This window comes from Epargyreus clarus, unplaced genomic scaffold (genome assembly GCF_041222505.1).
Source record: "Epargyreus clarus isolate Ecla_fem2 unplaced genomic scaffold, WU_Ecla_fem_2.2 ptg000007l, whole genome shotgun sequence".
In the NCBI taxonomy this organism is placed as follows: domain Eukaryota; kingdom Metazoa; phylum Arthropoda; class Insecta; order Lepidoptera; family Hesperiidae; genus Epargyreus; species Epargyreus clarus.
This window is the reverse complement of record NW_027332215.1, coordinates 20478775-20502700: the sequence shown is the minus strand read 5'-3', so window position 1 is coordinate 20502700 and position 23926 is coordinate 20478775. Positions and strand designations below refer to the sequence as shown.

Genomic DNA, 23926 nt, shown 5'->3' with positions numbered 1-23926 from the left:
CAAGATGAAAACAAAATTCATTGTTGTTAGTCTAAAACTCGGTATTAAATTCAAAATAAATATCGTGTTTTCTGATAAATACCTAGTTTTTAAATACGTGGCATATAATGGCGTTAATTGACTTCTAGGGCACTATAAAGTAGAAACTAAAGATTTTAAGTCTTGGAGGTGACCTGTGTTACTTTTATAGGGTTCCGTACCCAAAGGGCAATGACAGAATCAGTTTACTAAGCCTCCGTTTTCAGTCACAGCACTCTATCTCGGGAGCTATAATAGATGGACACATGAAATTTTCACAGAATAACAACCACCGCTATAACAACAAATATTAGAATTAAACAAAAATACTTCATAATTAACGGGGTCACCATGCAAGCCACCGATATTTTTCGGTGTTTTCCGTTTTACCTATTGAACCGTAAGAAATAGACAATATAAATAACAGCAGGGAAATAAAATATTTAAATATAATGCATTTCCAAAGCTTAGCATGTTTTTTAAGTTTTTACAATAATGACTGTTTTTGTATTTGTTTACGTATTTCCAATCAGTTCTGATATAGTTCGCTAGGGGCGCTGATTAGAAACGTATGGGCCAATACGCAAACAAATACAACAGTATTTTTTGTAAAAACGTACAAACTCATACTGATGCTATAATCATACATGGTTTGATACTGAAAACTTAAAAAAACACTGTTTCTTTAATAAGGTCCTTTTTATAAAAAAAATGAATATTGTGAAAATGTCAATAGTCTACTTGGTTTAAATGTTACCGACCTCCAAAAGTAGGACAAACAGACAAACGGAAAAGCTTCCTTTCTGCACGGACCCTAAATAGAGTAAATGTATATGTTACAGTCAAAGTGATCAAATTGCTACGAGTATTATACATAATGACTGGTTTTTATGTATAATAACTAATTTGTCCAGACCGTGTGATAAATAAATCACTTTATTCGGCTGGTATATATAATGGCATGTTAAAGTTAGTCAAAGTAAAAAATATGCTATTGTAAAAGCCCGAAGTACGGTAAATCTTAAGATTAACTGAAATTATTAATGATGAATTATGTTGTATTAATGTCATCTTGATTGTTGTATTACAGTAATTATGAATCGTATAGTTTAGGTCCGAATTATCGTGAATCGGACTTACCCGGACAACCAAGATCTGAATTCGCAACTCAAACAACATTATTTTAGAGGACGACATTAAATTTGAGTACGCTTGGGTCTACAAAAATAAATAAAATGGAAGTATGGATTATCTTTTAAAAACAATTTTGGAAACAGGTAAATTTTGACGGGATACACAATAGTATTCAAAATTATGTATACAATAATTTTACAACAAGGATAAGTTATAAAATTATATTTTTAAAATATTATTTTTATTGTTATTTATTTCGTTTTTCAAACCAACCAATGCGTTTTAACAAGTACTTAAAGTATATGTATATACAAATATAAATTTAGATAGTAAAATATCGATAGATTTACCTGTATTAAAATTACTCTATATCTCTACTTACCGACTAAGCTTGTAAATAGAACACCAATAGGGATGTACGATGGTGAAATTATCGATATAAATATCGTCATTCATATCGAAGGCCTAAAATAGTGATACATAAGTATCACTCCGTGAGACGACGGAAGTCATAGTAACTCCGGGAGACGACGGAACACAACCGGAGTCCTCCAAGGACTATGCCCCGATCGGGCTCTGCCCTGGGAGAGCAGTTTTCGCTCCTCTTAAACCATCTGGTGTTCACGACGGTATGCGACCACACATACCGCCGTCCTTCCCGGGGTCGCTTACTGGACGGTTCGAGCTCCCACTCTTGCCAACCGCAACCCCGGAAGCCCCCTTTTAGTCGCCTCTTACGACAGGCAGGCGATACCGTAGCCCTATTCTAGTCCCAGAACTACAGGGACAAACTACCTGATGGTATAATCCAAGTAAAACTGCTAGTCCGCTCTGAATATAGAAATGAATTGTATGATTACTTTAATTAATTGTATGGCTACTGCCCCCCTTAGACATCTGTAATGAACTTCAGATAACATTAGAATCCTGCCTGAGGTCGGCCACAGGTGCATTGCTACCCATGAGGAGGACAAAGTTGAAACACCTGGTATACATTTATGTATGTCTCCGCTACCTACACCCTTCAAACCCATACTCGTACACGCCAGCGTTTAACAATGATGTAAAGGTAACTAGAATTGGGTGCGGTGGTAAAGTCTTCGATGTCGTTCGACGTTCGACCACCTTTACGACCACGACTTTATCATAAAATATATCGATAATATATTCCTCGACATATCGATACTTTCTTTTTTTTTATCGACAAATTAGAAAGATTAATTTAGATTTTGATAAAAATATATTTATAATTTCGTTATCGATATATTAGGATCGATATATCGTTGCATCTCTAACCACAAGGTTATAAGCTGACACCTACCTACTTATCTCTAAAATTATGGTTTGCTGCGTTCGCTTTATGCACACATTCGTAAGAAAAGGAAGCGAGCAAAGTTGCAGTATTACCTATCAATTATAGTTATTGGTTTTAAAAGACCATTGCAGTAAGGAAAGAAATGAAATAAAATAATTCAAAACTAATTGGTATCCGTTCTTACTGTTTCTACACAAAATTGAAAACCTTTTATATAAGGATACTTTACTGATGTGATCGAAACAATTCCGATAACTATTTTTTATTAAAGAAAACTTTCTATTCATTTTCGTTTTGGATAACTGATTTTATCTGGTAATGACTAGCTATTCTAAGCGATATTCTGGCCAAATCGAACCATTATTTATTGTACCGGGCTTGGTATTATTAGTAACTAAGTTTCTAGGAGTAAATTTTGTCATTAGCAATGTTGTAACATGGTTGTGCGTTTACAATTTAACTGTAGCGTTGTACGGCGTGTAGACTTGTAGAGCAAGCATGTAAATATGTCTCGATCCGGAGTTTTATGAAGTTAATAATATTAGGTAGTACCAACTAATTACTTGATAATGTATGTACATATGTATTTAGGTTTTCCTTTCGAGGTGTTCCTGTCCTATGTACCTCTAGTCTGTGGTTGTTTGGTTGGTAAAATTATTGATTACTTCCTTTAGCAGCGGAATAAAACGCGAGGAAAATACTGCTATTTTTGTCTAATAGCACACGCCCTTACACACACGGACAATTGGATAATTGTCACCATTCTTATATAGAACTAGATTCTTCCTTTATTATAGACACTAGGATGGAACATCTTGAAAAAGTAAATTAAGACACTTAAAAATTAGAGCTTAGCACAGCAGCGCTACACTGCTTCTTGCTACAAGGAATAGTAGACCACTGCAGACGACTTTCTAAGCGTTCACTATCTTTCCAAAGAGTTTTACAATCTTCTATTTATTTTCAAATGTTTTTGTAAATCCTAAATACATTAATATCAATTTATGTTAGGGCACGTGCTTGACTATATCATCATTGACGACCTAAATCCTCTCTATAATTATGTCTTTGATCACTTGATCAGTGTATATATTGACAGGATGCTACAATAAAGATTTCCGGAGATAAAATTTATAAAATAACGCACTTCTTTAGTTTTAAGGCAGCTCGATGACCTCCGACGGGTTTAACAACTTAAAAATGATAGTGATGTCCAGGAATTGCCAAATAGATATTTAAGTGGCAAATAGAAAATGATTTCTTTACAAAACAAAAAAATTACGAAAAATATCATTCGTATCTATGTTACTTGATTACCTCCCTAATATCTGTAGGGGAACATACCTACGTAACAAAATTGTACATAAACATCATAATTTATTTTATTACATAGTAGACACCAATCATAAATCTAGCTAACTATAGATACGTATTGATTTGACAATGTAAAATATGAGTAGGTACCTGAATCTACAAGGTAAAAACTCAAAATAATTATGAAATTGACTAATATTCGATAATAATAGAATCTAATTTATTATACCTATTATTACCGCCACTCCATGTACCGCATTAAATAATATTTATTTTATTTTTATTTCATTACACAAGCATTTTCATTACAAAGAATTATTATTACTCGTATAATTATATTTTTGTGCCACTAACAAGTACGAACGAAGACAGTTGTGAATGTGAATATTCTTTTATTTTTCCGTATAGAATTAACGTAGGTATAACGTACATGTCAAACTAACCATGGGTGCAATGCTTCGTGGTCTAATGGACTACATTCTAGGGCCTCTAAGTTGCTAAGTTTGTAAGGACCAGTACCCTTTAGTATTTTCTATGTAGGTAACGATCGATGTAACTACTTATCTTAAATATAAAATTCTCGTGTCACAATGTTACTAACATTGTGACACGAGAATTTTATATTCCGTACTCCTCCGAAACGGCTTTATCAACTTTCACCAAATATGTGCATATTCAGTAGGTCTGAGAATCGGCTACTATCTATTTTTCATACCTCTAAGTGATAAGAGTTGTTTACCCTTAACATTTTTTTATTTATATGGCAACACGTTTGCCGGGGGCAGTTAGTAATAATATATGTATAAACTGTATAGTAGACCATTTTGTTGTTCAATCTATATAAACGCTTAAATAATACGCCTGCTCTACGTAATCGATAGCTATTCGCGCTTGTCTCGCAGTACCAATTGCAAATTATGCATTAACGGCTGTACGCGTTACTGCGATTTCGACATACGAGATATATAGCGCGATAGTTACCCGACCAATTTAACCATCAAAAGCAAATGCATTTTATGAGATTGCATATTTATATTGAATTGCATTTAAGTATCTAAAGTAAATTTACGATTTCCAGTTTCTAAATTCAGTTCTACTTATTCGACTTGCTACGGTCCATTCTAAAAATGATGTTGCTTGAAGCGAGTACATACTTATCATTTACATGTATATAACCTAAATTTAGGCACTACATTCATTTTAATCCTTGGACCATTAGTAGCACTGTAACGCAATTTTGTAGTCGCAGATTTGTATTTCGGAATATCTGCACCAGCTGTTCTTTTCAATCACCTTACAAACATTTTTGAAATTACCTATCATCGATAATATTATAGCAAATGGTTCACATTCAATGTCGCCTTTGAATAAAAACAACAAATAATAGTGTATAAACTTTATTGAATAGTTAAATAGTAGTGGAATAAAGAATCTAATACAGTAGGTATAAGAAAAAAATACCAAGAATTTTAATAACATAAAAAAATAACAATCTGTAACTCTTTGGTACGTTATTAGTGCTTTGGGCAGGGCGTCTCCCTCAAGTACTGAAGACCGGAGGGAAGTTTCACGACGCGTGCGTCGGGGAACTTCTCGGCCACCTCGTCAGCTGGCAATGATGGCAGAACCATGCAACGATCTCCTTGCTGAAAATAAAATGGATAATTAAAGTATGCAAGTTTTTATGTAAACAAACAGATTTTTTGGGACCACGTATTTATTTCCGAGCATTAGTGAAAATTATAATCATACAACACTCGCTTGCTTGCAAATCGAATCACTTTGCAAGCACGCATTTAGAACCGTTGCATTTCAAAATGCAGATGTGTATTTGTTATACATCTGCATTTTCAAATGCTAAGTGAAATGATAAAGCTAAGTTTTGAAGCTTTCCAATGACAACATTGTCATGGAAATGTGTACCGTAGTTATTTTTTTAAAAACCATCGTAGCCAATTGCAGGATAAAAGGAAATATTACCAAAGGGATTGATGTGATTAAAATGAAATAAACGACTTCACGAATACTTCAAAATTGTTGATTTGGTGTAATTAATATAATATAATATATTACTGCGACGATTGCCTTGACGAGACAGCACAGCATACGCTGTAGGTACGCCCTGCGCGGAGTACGGAGCGCAGCGCACTCAGCTCTGTATTGGGGGCCGACCTCTCCCTAACGACCGTAGTTCGCGTCATGGTCGGAAGAGACAGGTCGTGGCAGGCGGTGCGCTCCTTCTGTGAAGCTGTGATGCTTGCACACTTTCCCCGTCCCATGAGCCTACGGAGGTAGATTCGGGGGAATCCAACTCTAGCGTCAAGGGCTCGAGATGTCGTGTGTGCGTTCTGCACGCTCATCTTATGAGGGACACCAATGAGAGGGGCCCCTCCCTCTCGGGACGTGGCTGGCGTTAACACCAGCGCCGGCCGACGTTGCCGGCCTGCGAATGTAATGCACACGCTCCTCGTGACCCGGCACCGAGCGTCCAGAGGAACGTTGCGGAGTTTTAGTCGGTAAGAGTCCGACATACCCCTCTTGCTCCCCCAGGCAGAAAAGGATCCACGAGGATTTCTCCGCGTTAAAAAAAAAGGGCTACGCAGTCTTCTGAAGACAATAGAAATTGATTATAATAATAAAAGGTAAAACACTAAGTATAATAGGAATGGGATTCAGTATGAAAAACGATGGCTGCAGCGACCTTTTTACTTAAACGGTAAAAACGGAACCCTATTACTAAGCCTCCGCTATCTGTCCGTCTGTCACAGGGCACTATCGCCTGAACCGTAATACACTTGAAAATTTTACAGAGTATGTATAATGACTAATGACCAAAAATTGGACTTATAGTTCTACCGTCATTCATGAAAATTTATTTTCAATTAGTTGGACTGTCACTGTAACATTAATATTCTTTGATTTGTTCAATCGTTCATTGAACGAAACCCGGCGTCCTACTCTGTGGCCTTTTGGGCCTCGACGTATCTTTACCTGGGCAATTCTCAAGGGGTCAACTGGCCCAGGTGTTGGGCAGGGGGTCGGAGATATTGGTGGTGAGGTGGAGAGTCTTTGGGTTAGATCTAAGTGGGCTGAGGAATTCTCTTTGGTGGTCATGGGACCTTAGCCCAGGAGCTCCCTAGGCAGAGAGCATCCGTCAGTAAGACGAGCGTGAAGCAATGCGCAATGCGCCTCAGGTGGGAAATGTGGGCCATCGAAGACTTTAGCGAACATTCGCTCCGACAACGTCTTCAGGAAGTCCTCTGTGGTCGGAACACTGATGTCACGCGTCACCACGTCCTTCCACACGTAGGGACAGGCTCCTACGACGATAACAGGGCCTGGTTGCGTTTGCGGTGTGACTTGGCTACCAACGCGTACCAAGCAGGCGCCATGTAAGTTAGGCGTGATCAGATGTACGTCTTGTATACCCTTAGTTTAGTCGATGTCGGTAGCTGGGACGACAACACCGGTCGGAGCTTCGCTCGTGCGGCAGGGGCCTGGAGAATGATGTGATTCATCTGTGGAACTGATGTTTAATGTGACATCCCAGGGACCTAACTGTGGATTGCCAGACTACTCCCCGGTCACGGAAACATAGCGTAGACGGTATAGAACGGTGTTGAACTGTCTGACTACTATCTTGCTTACTTAACTCTTATCCAGCCTCTTGGCTAGCAAGACGAGTAACCACTGCAGTCTCGCGACCGCCATGTCGAGACTCAGCGAAGAGGTGAAGTAGTATTGTGCTCCCACTCTCTGAGGTGACCCTCTAGAGTGGGGGTGTCGTTGGTATAGAGAGTAGAGGAGCGGCGAGAGACACCTGCCCTGCGACACTCCAACATGTAATGGTCAGGGGTCGAATTCATCCTCTACCGACACGAAGCGAATTGTTCATTAATGTTATTTGATATTTGTTGTTATTATGTCAATAATACCAATATTAATTAACAATCGCATTTTACATTATTATTTTGGGTTTCAATCACTGGTTCGTTTTATAATTTCATTTTGATGGCGAAATAAAACATAGTATAGAAACCCAATTGCCTGATATATTTTCAAAATGTGTGTAAGGTTATACACTCTCATTTGACCATCGTACGGGACTATGCTTTCTCATTTGGAATTCACATGTCCTATAGTAGGAAACGAATACATTGTAATAAAACAATTATAAACAAAACACTTACATAATACATACATAAATTCCATAATATGGATGGAATAGCATATTATGCTATGAATTTCTATAATATAGGAATAGCAGAGGAGCATGCAGTCCACCTGATGGTAAGTGGCTACTGCCGCCCATGGACATCTGTATTCTGTAATCAACCCCAGATAAGATTAGATATTCCTACCTGAGGTCCGCCACAGATGCGCCGCTACCCCTGAAGACTAAGCTGGAACGCCTCAGAAAAGTCTGTCTCCCTTACCACACCCTTCAAACCGGAACACAGCAGCGCCTAACACTGCTGTTATTAGGTAGAAATAGGTGTGGCGGTGGTGCCGCCGGAGTCGAACCACAAAGGGTTCTACCACCTTCAACAGACACAGGACGACAAGACCAATGAAAATAAAAGCTTGAAAACTTTGCCTACTCAGGAATACGAGGACACTAGCGCGACCAAGCGCTTTTGTGGGGATTGTTATAGAAAATATGCATTTATAATGTATAAATGTATAAACATGCATAGGCATGTTCTCAATGTGATATTATGAAGGTACTAACCGCCCAATCCGCTGGAGTGGCCACATCAGCTTTGTCGGTGAGCTGGAGAGAATCGATCACGCGCAGGATTTCACTGAAACACAAACGACATGTATCATTATTAAAATTGTTTTAAACAAATAGTAAAACACATTTTTACCACGCTTTTATTAGCTTGACCTATATGTATGTAACGGAATCTTTGAGCTCGATTTTTACCCACTTTGAATGGTCCGATTAATTTAAAATTTTGTACAATTATCAAGAACCAATTACAATACACAATTTTAATAATTTTATACCATTCTCTTCTTTAAGATGGTCAGGAATCAGGATTAACGATTTTACTTTTGCGATTACTTCTGCGATTTGAGCGTGGTTTTTTGTTTTTAAATTATAATTATTTTAACAATGATTTACATATGTACTGAATAAATAAAAATAATATTTTGGTTCTTTTTTACAGAATTAAGAATATAGGTCTTAGTCCTCTGAAGTGTAAATGTATGTGATGGAGAGGGGTAGAAACCTTGTTCTATACACAAATGACCATGGGCGTTTGTGACCACTTATCATCAGATAGACCGCATTCTCCTTTCCTACTGCAATCTTATCTATATCTTTTAAGATTGTAGCCGTAGGTTGGATAACGAAGATGGAAAAAAATATGATCGAATGACTTAATGTATTCATTTAAGAAAATATAAGTGCCTAGTTAAACATTTTTGACACTACTTTTTAGGGTTCCGTACTAAAGGGTAAAAACGGACCCTATTACTAAGCCTCCGCTGTCTGTCCGACTGTCGACTATATCTCTTGAACCGTAATAAACAGACATTATGTTATTATAGAATATATACGTTACAAACTTTATTTACCTACATGTTATAATTGACACGTTGTAAGTATTGAAACATTTTCCATAATAATTATGTCTGGTACAATGACTTTAACAAAAACAAAGAAAAGGTTCATTTTTATATCAATGGATATTAGATTTTGTATTAGTTTGGCCACTGAGAAATGCTCCTGAAGTCTGTTAGTAAGTGTCGCTTGGTCATGACTAGACACTGGCCCCGTAATACTTGTGTATATCATCTAACTTCTGCATACAACTAGCATAATAACTAGGCTATAATAGGGTATAATAACTAGCACAAAAACTGGGGTAGGCTAGCATTGGTGAATATTGATTGTTTACTTGCGGGTGTTATCCTGTTTTCTATGATCATCATCATCAATCCATTACTGTCCCACTGTTGGGCACAGGTCTTTTCTCAGAATGAGAAGGATTAGGCCATAGTTCACCGCGCTGGCCAAGTGTGAATTGGTTAGACTTCACATACCTTTGAAAACTTCTTTTTTTTTAGATTTCTCAGGTATGCTGGTTCAGGTATGCTCTTAACCACTAGGCTATCACTACTTTTCTATGATATTGGATACTTACTCAAAATTTCTGCCTGTAGTTGCAGGATACAGGATACTCAATCTGAATTTTTTGTTAGGGTCCACGACGAACACCGCCCGAGCAGTCAGTGGTATGCCCTCAGAGTCCAGTTCATCCCTGTCAAGCATCCCGAACCGGAACGATAAGATCCTATCCTTGTCCGTTATGATAGGATACGGAAAGCCCTCCTCGGAGTATCCTGAAAATTACAGATAAACTTTATAATATATTATATGATATCGATCATCTATATTCTATTTAATCAATTTGAATTGAAATTATGACATTGACGGGGGAGCAGACGCCATACCAGTATGCCGCGCAAATGGTTCCAGCTTCAATCCCAGGCAAACAGGTATCTGAATAATGAATTTAAATATCTGTTTTGGGTCTGGGTGTTTGTACATTCAAGGCATGACATAGGGAACCCTAGAGTGACGCTTTGAGTGTAGAAAGCATATATAATTTATATATCATACTAATAATTTATTCGATGATGAGTTTGTAGTTTGATGCTATTTGCCTCTAGTAGCTTTCTAAACACTATAATGTAGGTACTTTTTAGTTACAAGCCTTCATTACTTATTCTAATGAGCTAACATTGGTTCAAATGTTTTATATAAATGACGACATTTCTTAAATATGACGTAATAGTTTATCTAATGATGATCTCAAATCTGATCTGAAGGTGGTAGAACCCTTTGTGGTTCGACTCCGGCGGCACCACCGCCACACCTATTTCTACCTAATAACTGCGGTGTTAGGTGCTGCTGTGTTCCGGTTTGAAGGGTGTGGTAAGGGAGAAAGACTTTTCCGAGGCATTCCAGCTTAGTCCTCAGGGGTAGCGGCGCATCTGTGGCCGACCTCAGGTAGGAATATCTAATCCTATCTGGGGTTGATTACAGATGTCCATGGGCGGCAGTAGCCACTTACCATCAGGTGGACTGCATGCTCGTCTGCTACTCTTATATTATAAAAAAGAAAAAAAATATCGACGATGAACTAGCAATAACTCGTATCTCAATATTTTACGAAAAAGCTATTTTTGCATATTTTGACATAAAATCACGTATCACGGGTCGTCCTTAAGACACCAGGTCCTTAGGTTCAAAATTGAGCAAAATATTAAAGTGTGGCTATACGTTCTATGTCTTTTTAAAGTAGCGTTTCTTCTTATTTAAAGTAGCGTTCCTCCTTATGTAAAGTAGCGTTTTTTGAGTTAGGAGTTATTGCCAATTCGTCGTCGATGTTATGAAGTCTACTGGACGCACTAGACCTTCATGCTTATCTGTGGTCATTTTCCTCATTTATCGAAGACAGTTATATCCAGTTTTGGAATTTAAAGAGTCAATGATCTACATCATTGCCTCTGTAAATCCATCTCCATAAACTGCATTTTAATTTGCATTATATCCTTTACAGCAAAGATGCAGCAAATGTGCATGCAATCTGTAGTCAATGCCTGATGCCACAGATATGTTGCTATGTATGAGGGCTAAGTTAGAAAACATCTTATACGGTTTATTTCAAGGTAGAGGTCGCTAACGAGCATGCATACTATGTGGTGGTAACTTGAAGACCCACAACTCAACCCCAAAATGGGAATAGATTCCTGCCGAAGGTCTCAGCGCCCAACGGAGCTCAGCAAAGTGTGTCTCCTTTACAACACAATTCAAACCAGAATGCAGCAGTGGCCAGCTGTTATTAGGCGAAAACAGGTGTGGCGGTAGTGCCGCCGGAGTCACCCCACAAAGGGTTGTATCGCCATGGAAACAACTATATCTTTCTCTTATCAAACCCTTCAATGTAGAAAACGGTAATGTATAGATAGCATATTACAGTTATACATCAAAAACCATTGTAGAGGAAGCGTCTTTGGGGTCTTAATAACATACTGTTACAATACCACGCTATACATATAATACCTAATACATAAATTACATTTTATTGACGTGGAATAAATGTGTGTGCAAGAAGATTTTACCTGCATAGGCTTTGATATCCTTGATCCAACCGAAGTGCGACTCCAAACTGTCGACGGACAAGGCAATAACTTTCACATTGCGCTTCTGGAACTCCGGCAGCAAGGCCAGCACGCGAGCCAGCTCCGTCGTACATACAGGGGTGTAGTCGGAGGGGTGAGAAAACAATATGCCCCATCTGAAATTTATCGAATAATACTGTGATAATTATGATAAGTAAGTAGTATAACGACGCTTATACAATTTAATTGAAGCCATTTTTAGGGTTCCGTACCTAAAGAGAAACAATGAGATACTGTCGCTAATTGTTTGTCACGGGGTTCTATATCTTGAATTGCAATGGTTAAGAGTTTTAGTTACGACACTTGAAAAAAATTACTGTGTATTTATATGGACTCTATAAAACAAATACTAAAAGTAAAGTAAGTTAAAAATAACTGACGGTTCCCTTACGAGAACTGATATTTTCCGACGTATTCAGGTATGTTCGTCGAAATATAAATTTAGTAGACATGATACATTTTTGTAATTCATGTAATTCTATATCTGTTATGATAACAAATACCAAAATATAAAACAAAAAAATAGTGGTAGGAATCCTCAAATTCAATTAGACTAATACCTTCCTTATGTTATACAATAGGTAGTTATAAAAAAATATGAATACAGCAGGGTTACTACCATCTCTTAACACAATAATATTTTACTTTTTTGCAGGAAATTTAACTTTTTAAGCAAAATATGACAATTTCAGTTGGTTTTATACAATGGATAAACGAAAAATTAATAAGGGTTTAAGTTTGTTCACCTGTGTATGACGGAATATTTTACTGTTAAGGAGGAAATAAAACTTTCCTGAACTATGATGGTTTTTAAAAGATGGTGGTAGGCCCCCAGAAATACACTGCTGCTGTAAGACGATTTATTACTTAAATTGAATTTGGTGAGTGTTAAAATAAAAGTTGGTAAAGGATTTGTTATTCCTTGTTACTTTTGAAAGTTAACATCATCCACTATACATACATAAATGAGAAGCAATCTTAAGATTATTATATGCATGTACACCATTTTAACAAAACTTCTTTTATATTAAAAAGGAAACGTCAGTCAAGTCTTCGCACATAAAAGATCTTAAACCATAAGTACTACATATAGGTCTCAGACAAGTACTATATTCAATGCATCACTTTAGCATTTAGATTCAATCAGTCTCGATGCAAGGATATCCTGCTTAGATGATAATAGGTGCAGATTGTCGTTTAGACGTCAGCGGCGTTGATTTGCTAACAAATAGTCAATTGCTACAGATCTGTGCAAATTGTCAAGATATTTATGTGAAGATTGAGCGTCCGGTAGGCATAATGAATGTACAAAGAGAAAAATACTGTTAATCAATATAGTCTGCAAAAATGCAGTACTATTTCTAGAAGCATAATATTAATATATTTTATTACAAGCTAAAGTGAGGCCCTCTTTTGTGCTGTTTATAAGTAGTAAGTTGAAATTATTCTTCTGCAATTGCTTTGAAGTAGGTTCAAATTGTCTTGATATAAATAAACAGTAGCACAGTTCTTAATTTATTCTCCAATGTACATAATGAGAGTTATTTATTAAGCAAATCCTAAATGCTTATCAACATAATAATTTTCAATATTTTCTTACACTATTGAGCCACTGATTAAAATTATTTTGTTGATTAGGGTATATCATTTCTTTAATAAATAAATGTTTGCCAACAAGCAAAATTTTGCTCAATTGTTGGTCAAATTTTGTATTATTCAAACTGCGCAGATTTTGATATTTCCAGCTATTCTTAACAGTTCATATACTCTTACAGTGCAGTAGATAGATTTAAAGATCAGCTAAAGTCATTGTGACAATGACAAGTGAGAAATCGTTAGTTGAATTTTTCAAATAGTTTTTTATAAAAAAAAAATGGGGACAATTGGTCCAGGGACCTTGTTCATTAAAAATTAAGGTAATATCACCACTACACCTGGTTCTGATTGATATTAACATTGTGGGAGAAAGAGAGACGAGAGAGAGAGAGAGAGAAAGTGAGAGACACTTATACATATACACATATACAAGGGGTTCCAACTTAGGCTTTAGAAATAAGTAGTTAAGCAATATATCTGGTTCTAGTTCTAGTTGAACTGTAAGACTGTATCTTACCATCTGGTGGACAGAATGCTCTTTTGCAATTCCTATTTCAAAAAATGATGTACATCAGACTATGTTTTAACAGAGATATTTTCTGTCCTGTTTAATTACATGGAAGACAAGAAAAAAGAGACAAGGAGTACAAATTAATATTGTAAAAAGTTGGTAATGTGCGGTTCCTCAACACTGGAGTGAGTTTTGATTTTAGAAATTATGCTGAAATTACCCTTTTCTTTTAGTTTGTCATTTATAATTTCTTATCAGAATTTGACCCCTACGCTGTTTGTCCACCGCCACCATCACCGAGCCGATACCGATAATTAATGATGGCACTGAAGTAGGGTACATACATTTACTACAGGGTGACGGACGTGCGGTGGACAAACAACCTTAAAAGTGACATTATCCGATGTCATGATAATAAAGGAGGTCTTTTTTTTTTCAAAAAGAACACATGCATTCCTAGGTTAGGAAATATTTGTTTTTAATCGGCCTTGGAACACATTTCAACTTTTTTATATTCCTTATAATTTTGGATTTGGTCCTGAAGGCCCACTTGAAAAAATCACCCTATAATCATATATAGGGTGAATTATGTATGTGTAGCGACTTCCCGCTACTCGTCAAGAGATGGCGCTGCTGAATCACGCTATCGAAGTTTTCTAAACATCTTGCATATATACAAGCTCCGAACTGAGACTGTCGGAGCACGGCCGCTCCCCGGGCATGATCACCTAGCCCGGCGGGAGATCTCCCTTTGCCAAATATGTATTTATGTATGTATGTTGATATGTATTATATTTTTATAAGCCTGAAAATTTTTAAACATTACAGCTGGCCTATCTGTACCCAGCGATTGACCATGCCCTACTGCTTAACCAAAGCACTACATAATTGGTTCTATATATGTTCTACATAAATAAATGAAATTTATAATTTGTTCAGTTTTCGTTTCTACAAAAATTAACTTTAAATAGACAGGGTAGCCAGCGATGTCCTCTTAAATTAAGCACTTGCGGTTTAACAGATGCACTTAATATTTAGTTCTATATTTGGTCTATCAAAATAAACATAACAACTGTTCTGTTTATGTATTCATAAAAAGTACTTAAACTATAACAGGTAGCCAGCGATGTACTTACCTACTCTTAAATTACGCTCTTAAGGAAACAAAATCTATCTTGGCCATTAGTTCTATATCAGCTTTAATCAGTTATGTCCTTTCTATGATTCAATTCATAAAATTAAATGAGATTCGATTAATTTTATTAATTAGTATATCGTCTCATATTAAATAGGAAAGTAATACAATTCATAGTATGGTAGTGTTTTAATAATTCGTAAACATAAACCTAACGATCAAATCAATCACAGTTTATAATACTGAAATACTTCGATCACAAATAAGAACTAGATACACAATCCCATACAAAAATGAACTTCAAAAGTGGCGTCAAACGTGTTTATAAAATTCTAAGCGACAGAATCTAAAATTAATGCAAAATCAACCTTATCACTATACATGTACATATAAATTAAATATTAATAGATGTCTTAGCACCATAGCTCTTGTTACCTAGCCACAATTATTATATTATACTGTGTGCACCTTACTCTAGAAATACTAATAAAACAGTTGTACTATTGAAAACTTATAACAGATGTTTTGTATATATATCAATTATGTATTGGTTAATTATTGTGCAATAAATGGCTTTTTGTTTAATTTAATGTGGTGATGCATTTTTTCTAATTGTTATGAAATAAATATAAAAAAATACTATAATCACATGACAAAAAGGTATAATAATACGGAACATACTAAAAGAACATAATAAACGGAGGACGATATTAAAAAATAATCTTAAAGATGTTAAATGCAGAAAAAAAACATTAAGCAAACAAATACTTACGAGTTCCCCAGCCATTCATGAAATTGTATTTGGCCATCAGTAGAATTGGCAGTGAAATCAGGAAATTCTTCTCCCAACAGCGGCATCTTAAGAGCCATCGGCCAGAAAATTACAACAAAATATGAAAACCAAAAATTTGTAACCCCACTTGGCACCGGTGCGTTTGACAAGTTTTCAAATAAATGATGGTTCCAACTTGAAAAAAGAATTTACTTTTTTTTTACTTAGAATATACTGACTCCGCTGACGGTTTGAAAACGAATACAGCCAAGAATCGATCGCCGCATGTACTAATATTATTTAATTGGATCATAAACGTTAGTTCTGGAAAGTCTGGAGAAAAAATATTTTAGATAAATTAATATAGTTTGTTTGTTTTTATTCAGGAAAGCAATACTGGTAGCCGGAAGCGGAAACATCGTGATTTGGCGAATTGGAGATTCTGATACAAGGCATTTGCACGAGTCGTGTGAAAATATTAAACATAATTATCATAAAATATGATATTATAGAATAACTATATCTTAATATAAAGTAGTATTTTAATACGCTTTTTTTAATTTTTAAATATTAATTTCGACTTCCTATTTTTTGTTCAGTTATATAATCTGTAAAATCAGTATCGCTTCTCTATGGTTGGTCAAAATGAAAACTGTGGTATTTTTTATCTATGATCCAATCAATGGCGTCACCGTCAAGGACCCAACCCGTTGCTTGCAGTTTGTAATTTTCTAGCTGTATCTCAAGTGTTGGGAGAAAAATTATTAGTTAATTGTTTGTTTTTTTATTACTGTATACTTCCAGGTAAGTAAAATTCATTTATTAATAATTCTAGTGTAAGTATTAACAAACACCATAATTGGTGTTCGAGCCCGACACAAAATGGACGTCAAAGTGTATTGTGACGTGATTATGTAAAAAAAATGTTTTCTAGATATGTATTCTATCATGTACTTAGTAGGAAGAGGCCGCCTCGTTAGCGGTGTTAAGAATCTTTGTTTTCGTAACATAATTGCATATTATAAAGAGCATGAACGCTGTGTAGGCACACATAGAACGTTCGGAAAATTAGCCGACGGAAGCTTTGAGTGAGCGACTAGCGAATGGTGTCCGAGAAGGCATGCTTGTTACGAATAATAGCGGACTCACCGAGTAGGCCTATGAAGTGCTTCGTTTTTATTTAAAAATTGTCAAGCACCTTCTATTGCGACTATATTAATGACATCAAAGTTTTATTTTTATGGATTTTATTTGGAGCATTGTCCTCTGTCATGTACTTCCATAAAAATATGACATGAGCCTTATCTATACTGCTGTGCGTCACTTTACTGTACTTAATCCATAATTTTATGTATGCTTGCCTGTGTTTAGAGCACAAGATATTAATTTGTTTGCTGTCTGTTGCATTGTATTAGAAAACCATTAAAGTTTATCATAAAATAGATAATCACACACTTTCCCAGCTTGCTGTATTTAAATTTTTGTTTGAAGATGTTGAGATATAAAATATTTTTAAATGGGTTTGATATTTTGTTGAGATGTCCATTCAAAATATATAATTCAGTGTAATACACAAATTAATTGTTGTGTATTTTTAATATAAGCCATAGTAGAGCTTATTATTGTCTTGGTAGGCTCTCACTCCCTCAATTTACCAAGCTTAGCAGCAAAGTGGCAATAACATAAGTTCCAAGTGGACAGTATATCAACATCGGCAACAACCTATTACTATCCCACTGCTGGGCACACTGCTACTTTAAGGATTATAATGGCTCAGACTAAAGTTTATCACACTAACTTACTACTTAATAAGTAGTAAGTTAGTGTGATAAACTTAATAAGTGTTAGTTATAAATCTTCACATACCTTGAGGAAACAATTTTAGACAATTCAGTCTCGATGCCTCTTTCAGGCCAGTCTCCTTACAATTATTTCATCCACTTTTACTCAATAAGTACAAGAAACTAAGGAGTGACAAAAAATTTGAAGACATACCAAAGCTGATATTATTACCACTGACATTTTAATAATACAACTATATAAATATATTATGTACCTGTTCTTTTATAATTATTTTTGCATGTAATTTATTTGTGCATATCTTGCTACATTTGTCAAATAAGCTAATATCATATTGATGGTTAAAAGGCAAAAGAGTTATCTAAAGTTCAAATATTTATAAATTGAAAATAAGCTTGCTTTATTTTTAAAATAAACTTATTTCACTAGACAAAAATATTTTCAATACAAAGGGTGAATGTATATTTATTAACACAATAAAATAAAATTAAAAATATTTGAACCAACTCCAAAAAAGGAGGAGGTTTCTCAATTTGACCATATATACGTTTTTTATTACATTCTAAGTTTTCATCACTCTGATATAAATTTTACTCAACATCGCTCAGAAAGTCTTGCCTTTCAATCATTGATATGTAGACACTACTATATTATCAACCTAATATAGTAAGATTGTAGATCTTTCGCCATTATTATAAAAAAATAAGTATTCGCTGAAGCTAGTGTTGATTTGTTGTTGTTATTGATTTATTCACCTATAATGTAATGGGAGTCCAGTCTATGGTTTTTTTCAAATTGTCTTAAATCTCCAATCTATGTGGCAGAGTAGTCACCAATATGTCATATGGAGTTCTCAAGTCCCCAGCCAAATAGTATATGTGTCTTAATTCAAATAGTATATCTTTTTATGCTCTTGTTATTTTTATTATTCAGTTAAAGTATAAACAAAATACTGGGTGTATTTTGTTTACAGGGTGTTTGTGTTTAAAACAACATCAATAACATTTAATGGGATAATTATCTTCTATAATCACTCAAAATATAACTAATCTCTTTTTAAAAGATAAAGATAACCTTTGCTTAGTATAGGCTGTTGAAAAGGGTCATTATGTTAAAATAATAATTTAGGAGAAATTCAGTCAATGGACAAGATTAATGTTATTGACTATGTTTTGATAATTTTAAATACTATATAGTACAGATAAAAGATAGCGAATCTAAACAATATAACATTAGAGTGATTCACCCACTCAGGTAATTAAAATCAATAAATTCCCCTCATTGGCACTCGCGTGTCCCCATATGCGATCGCGCGGTACGACGCGCATTAACTAGGATAGGTCATAAATATTATCAGTGCTACATTCATTGTGTTGCACAGTTGCTGGCATGCTGGCATGCAATTTGCGATGCAAATTTTATTAGTATGTTATTTTGCTTTGCCTTTCTTTATTTTATTTTTTTTTGCTTATAAAAATTGATGTATGTAATTTAAAAGACTAATGATAAACAATAATGATTGTGTTGTTTTATGTGATTGTTATTATATGAGTTTTTAATTAACACGCAAATTTACAGTTTTCATTGGTTTTCATTTTCAGATATCCTCTTCCATTGGAGGTGCTATGAGAAATATCTTAAATGACTATTTGAGCCCATAAATAGTTGTCCTTAGAAACATATTGTCCGAACAAACCACATATATTTAAAGATGCAGACCATAAAGTGTGTTGTTGTGGGCGATGGTGCTGTGGGTAAAACCTGTCTGCTCATCAGCTACACCACCAACAAGTTTCCTTCCGAGTATGTGCCAACAGTGTTTGATAACTATGCCGTGACTGTCATGATTGGAGGAGAACCATATACTCTTGGTCTCTTTGATACTGCAGGCATGTATTTTCTTTAATAAAAGTTGTTTTATTTACTTCTGTTTGTGTAACATTATCTTATTAATAATTTTTTTCACAGGTCAGGAAGATTATGACAGATTAAGACCTCTGAGTTATCCGCAAACTGATGTTTTCCTCGTGTGCTTCAGTGTGGTTAGCCCCAGTTCATTTGAAAATGTTAAGGAAAAGGTATGCAGATAATTAAAATAAACTACAATGAAATTAAATTCTATAAATGTAATTAGGACATTACTGAAAATTACATTAATGACTTTATATATTGGAAAAAGTATACAACAGATCTTTGAATGCAAGAAAATTGTTATAAAATTTTATGTTGCTGGGACATGTGGGACACTTTAATAATAGTATTAATATGTATTTTATTTAACTGCATGGTTTCTGTATATGTTTGATACCATTATATCATCCTACTGGCCACAATGACTTTATTTTATGGTTCTTTTACATATACATATTTTGTTTTATATTTTTATCTCAAATTATGATGTCATTTGTAATTTAAATAATAATGAGTCATATTTATTAACTATAACATTTTAATTGTTGTCAGTGGGTACCGGAGATAACTCATCATCAGCAAAAGACACCGTTCCTGCTGGTCGGCACACAAATTGATTTAAGAGATGATCCTGTAACAATGGAAAAGTTGGCTAAAATTAAACAGAAGCCCGTATCTCTGGAACAAGGGGAGAAGCTCGCTAAAGAACTGAAGGCTGTCAAGTATGTCGAGTGCTCCGCTCTCACTCAGGTAACCTAGCTTATTTTGTCTTGACTGGAAATTTGATTTTGAAAGTATACTACTGCCACATTAATTCTAGTGTGAAGCAGTTCTGCTTTACCTTTTAACATCAGCTGGATTTTCATTGCTTTGTTAAAAAAACTGTTGAAAGATCTGAAATAAGTGAAGTTAAGAGGAAAATTTAATTGAAATGTTTGGCTAGTGACGTTTTTTAAATATACATTAATTATTTTATAACTTACAATTAACTTAATTATATTTTAGGCATGGTAAATTTTATCCATTTACTAATGTTCATTTTAGTCAGATAGAAATAATACATATGTTGATTTTTGTATCATTTTAGAAAGGGCTGAAGAACGTGTTCGACGAAGCCATTTTGGCCGCGTTGGAGCCTCCGGAACCCGTCAAGAGGAGGAAATGCATGTTGCTGTAATGAGCGACCGCCATCATCCGTACACGCGCCGTGTCGTAGCCCTCACGTCATCTTCACGAGATAACACTGTAATATTCAAGCTATTTTTATAAATTTACTATGACTAAACTTTATGCCATACCTAAAAATAGTGAATATTACAGTTATAGAAGCCCTTATCCTACGACACTTATATCTAACGGGCCTTTGAATTTTTCCATTTACGATTATTGTCTAAAGACGATTTTATACCATGGAATATGACGTTATTCAAAATTAATTCTTATTTATAACGAGTATTAAGTCATGTGTACCTATTACTAGCATTATATTTAAAACATTTGATACATGTAACGCATATAACAATGTATAGGATGAATAATTTGCTTCTAACATAATGGTACATAAAAATGTTGAATTACTGTTTACGATTGGACTATTAACAATATGTTTGACAATGTGTTTGTAAACAACAAATGTTTACAATGTTTTTCGATGGGATTTTAGTAAAATAATGCACAATCTGTTATGCACAGTAAATTCTGCATTTTATAAGAATTATGGTATAGTAATGGAATTATTTTCACTATAACATTAACGTGTTGTAACGTCTGTCTCGGTCGGCAGCCGTCCATGTTTAACATCAATACTCTTGTGTTTCGTCCAATTTTAGTATAAAGGGACGGTATTTTTAATTTAATGTATTAGTTATACAATTTTTAGTCGAGGTCATAAAATATCAGTGTAATATCAATGACTATTTTTAGTTAATCGCCTTGTCTATGGATGAGAAACAGATTACATCGCACTTTCAGAATGTTTTACTGTGGGGTTTATAATACAGAGTATATTAATATAAATTATCAATTATTTAGTCTTTAACATTTAGGAATTATAGCATTTTTATCAAATTATGCTGCATTATGAATTTTGACTGAATTAAAAATATTCATTCCACATGATGTCTTTGCATTTTGTACATTATTATTTGCTTTTTCAAGCTAATATTTTGATGTGGTTGTAAGTGTGCTTACGGTATTATTATTTTTTCGTGTGGTTTACTATTTTATACTCTGTAGATGTTCGAAGCAAGCGCCACGAGTGGAAACAATATCATACATTGATATTTTATTATTGTATCGGGTGCCAGTCATAAGCCATAAAGCCAGTGTTTCAAGCTGTATATGTTTTGTGACTTAGTGCTGAAAATGTATGTTAACAATTAGTTTATAAATAACCAAGTTTATCCTTGTATGAGAATTTTGATCATTGGTTACTTATATGGCGGCTAATTGAAATATTTAAGCTGCTACGAGATCAAATTAAAGAAGCTTTAAACATTCAATTAATTGTTTGTTTAATTGGTTTTAACAGCATTTAAACTACTATTATAGGGAATTACCTTACTGCCAGGTGGGACCCTATTGTATGCGCCTCACAATATTTAATTTTATTGCTATTTCTAGCGTGGAGTAGTTTTTGCGTTAAGTTGAAAAGGTGTGTGACATATTACGTATATTTAAGACTGTCTTAGTAGTCAGGAGTCACAACGCATCAATAATCAACTCGGGTAGCACTCTTACATGGTCCATGGGCAGCGGCATGTAATGTCTCAATATCTCACCGTCAGGCAGACTTATTTAATAATCATGATGTTTCCTATAAAGCGGAAGGCCTTCCTAAACATCTTCACACTTCTGGTACACAGCTAAGATCTAAGTTACTACTTTGCCTTGAAACGCTGGCCTTATGGAAATTAAAGAAACAATGTTCAATAAAATTTAAAGTAATCATAATTCACAATGAGATTCTTGTATTAAAATTAATATGAGATTAATGCGTACAATTTCATATTACACGATTGATTACGCCCAGAACTGAAAGTGTAGAAATATAAACATTTATAGTACATAAGTATGCTATAAACTCGAAACTTTGCATGGGTTTGATTTTCCCTATTGAATATTTACTAACTAGTTTTAATTTATTTAGCTTCACTTATTTTAATTATTTGAATGAGTTTATGTTATAAATTCAAGTGTTATATTGTATTTCATGTTTGAAACGTTATAATACCCTCTAAATCGGTACTGGACAAGATATATCTAGTCATCACAGTATCATTATGAAACTATATTCAAGAACATGTATCTTTTCTATATAAGTATCATTCGTGTTTCCAACGCTTTCTTCTTCGTATCGCTCGTGGCGCTGGTTTACTGGTTTACTAATTACAAAATCACCACGCACAGAGATGCTACTGATTTCATGCTCAGTTATTGTGTTCACATACTTTGTTGGCGTTGTGCTGTGTTTCCTCCTTAATTATAAAGTATAGTGCATATGTATTCATTATTAATTAATCTCAGAAAATAGTACCCCTTGCTTCATTCTATAATATTTACTCATTTCGATTATTAATGTAATAATGATCCTTTATTGTAACGCTAAGCATAAAGACAACTATTAACTCAATTATTTTGTCTTATATACCTATGCTTGAGTATTGTCAAAATATTACGTAAATCACCCACCAACTGTGATGCATTATTCACGTACTAATTTCGATTTTCACGTCAATACTCGTACGCATTATTTTCTTTTGTTTATCAATTATTAGTATATTATTGGAAATATAACAATGACCTAGTAATAAAATTATTATATTATTTTCTTCATGTCAGTAAGTAGTTATAGGTGTATATTAAATAAATATAAGACTAAAATTATTTCTCTTATTTCATATAACATGTCCATTTAGAATTAAACTTTTTATCATGGGATAAGAAAGGAATGGGAAGGGCATTAGATACAATTGATTAAATACAGAAGAAACCTATTTCATTATATATTCTAAATTACAGATTTACTGCGCATTATTTTAAAGAAATAAGAATTAAACAATCACAAGTGTGAAAGTTAGTCCATTATACAAGAAATGAGTGGTCGGATGAAGTGTTATAATAAATATCTATTATGTGTTACACTATAAACTGCAACTTGCACAATGCACAGGGTTGATTTTTACACTTTGCTTTTTGATTTTTGCTTTCACTATGATT

At 34.5% G+C, this 23926-nt stretch overlaps 2 protein-coding genes across 2 annotated transcripts; one reads left to right on the top strand and one right to left on the bottom strand.

The window, feature by feature from the left end:
- Positions 1–5162: 5162 nt before the first annotated feature.
- Positions 5163–16362, bottom strand: Prx6a (Peroxiredoxin 6a). Its single transcript, XM_073075057.1, has 5 exons — positions 15998–16362; positions 11924–12099; positions 9940–10138; positions 8514–8586; positions 5163–5427 (listed from the first exon to the last, which is right to left on the bottom strand). Exons 1-5 carry the CDS (start codon positions 16093–16095, stop codon positions 5296–5298), a joined length of 678 nt encoding a protein of 225 aa, XP_072931158.1. The 5' UTR covers positions 16096–16362; the 3' UTR covers positions 5163–5295.
- A 287-nt stretch (positions 16363–16649) lies between these two features.
- Cdc42 (Cell division cycle 42) lies at positions 16650–23590 on the top strand. Its single transcript, XM_073075053.1, has 5 exons — positions 16650–16801; positions 19399–19686; positions 19766–19875; positions 20261–20458; positions 20796–23590. The coding sequence occupies exons 2-5, from the start codon at positions 19509–19511 to the stop codon at positions 20883–20885; spliced, it is 576 nt and encodes a 191-aa protein (XP_072931154.1). The 5' UTR covers positions 16650–16801; positions 19399–19508; the 3' UTR covers positions 20886–23590.
- Positions 23591–23926: the final 336 nt, after the last annotated feature.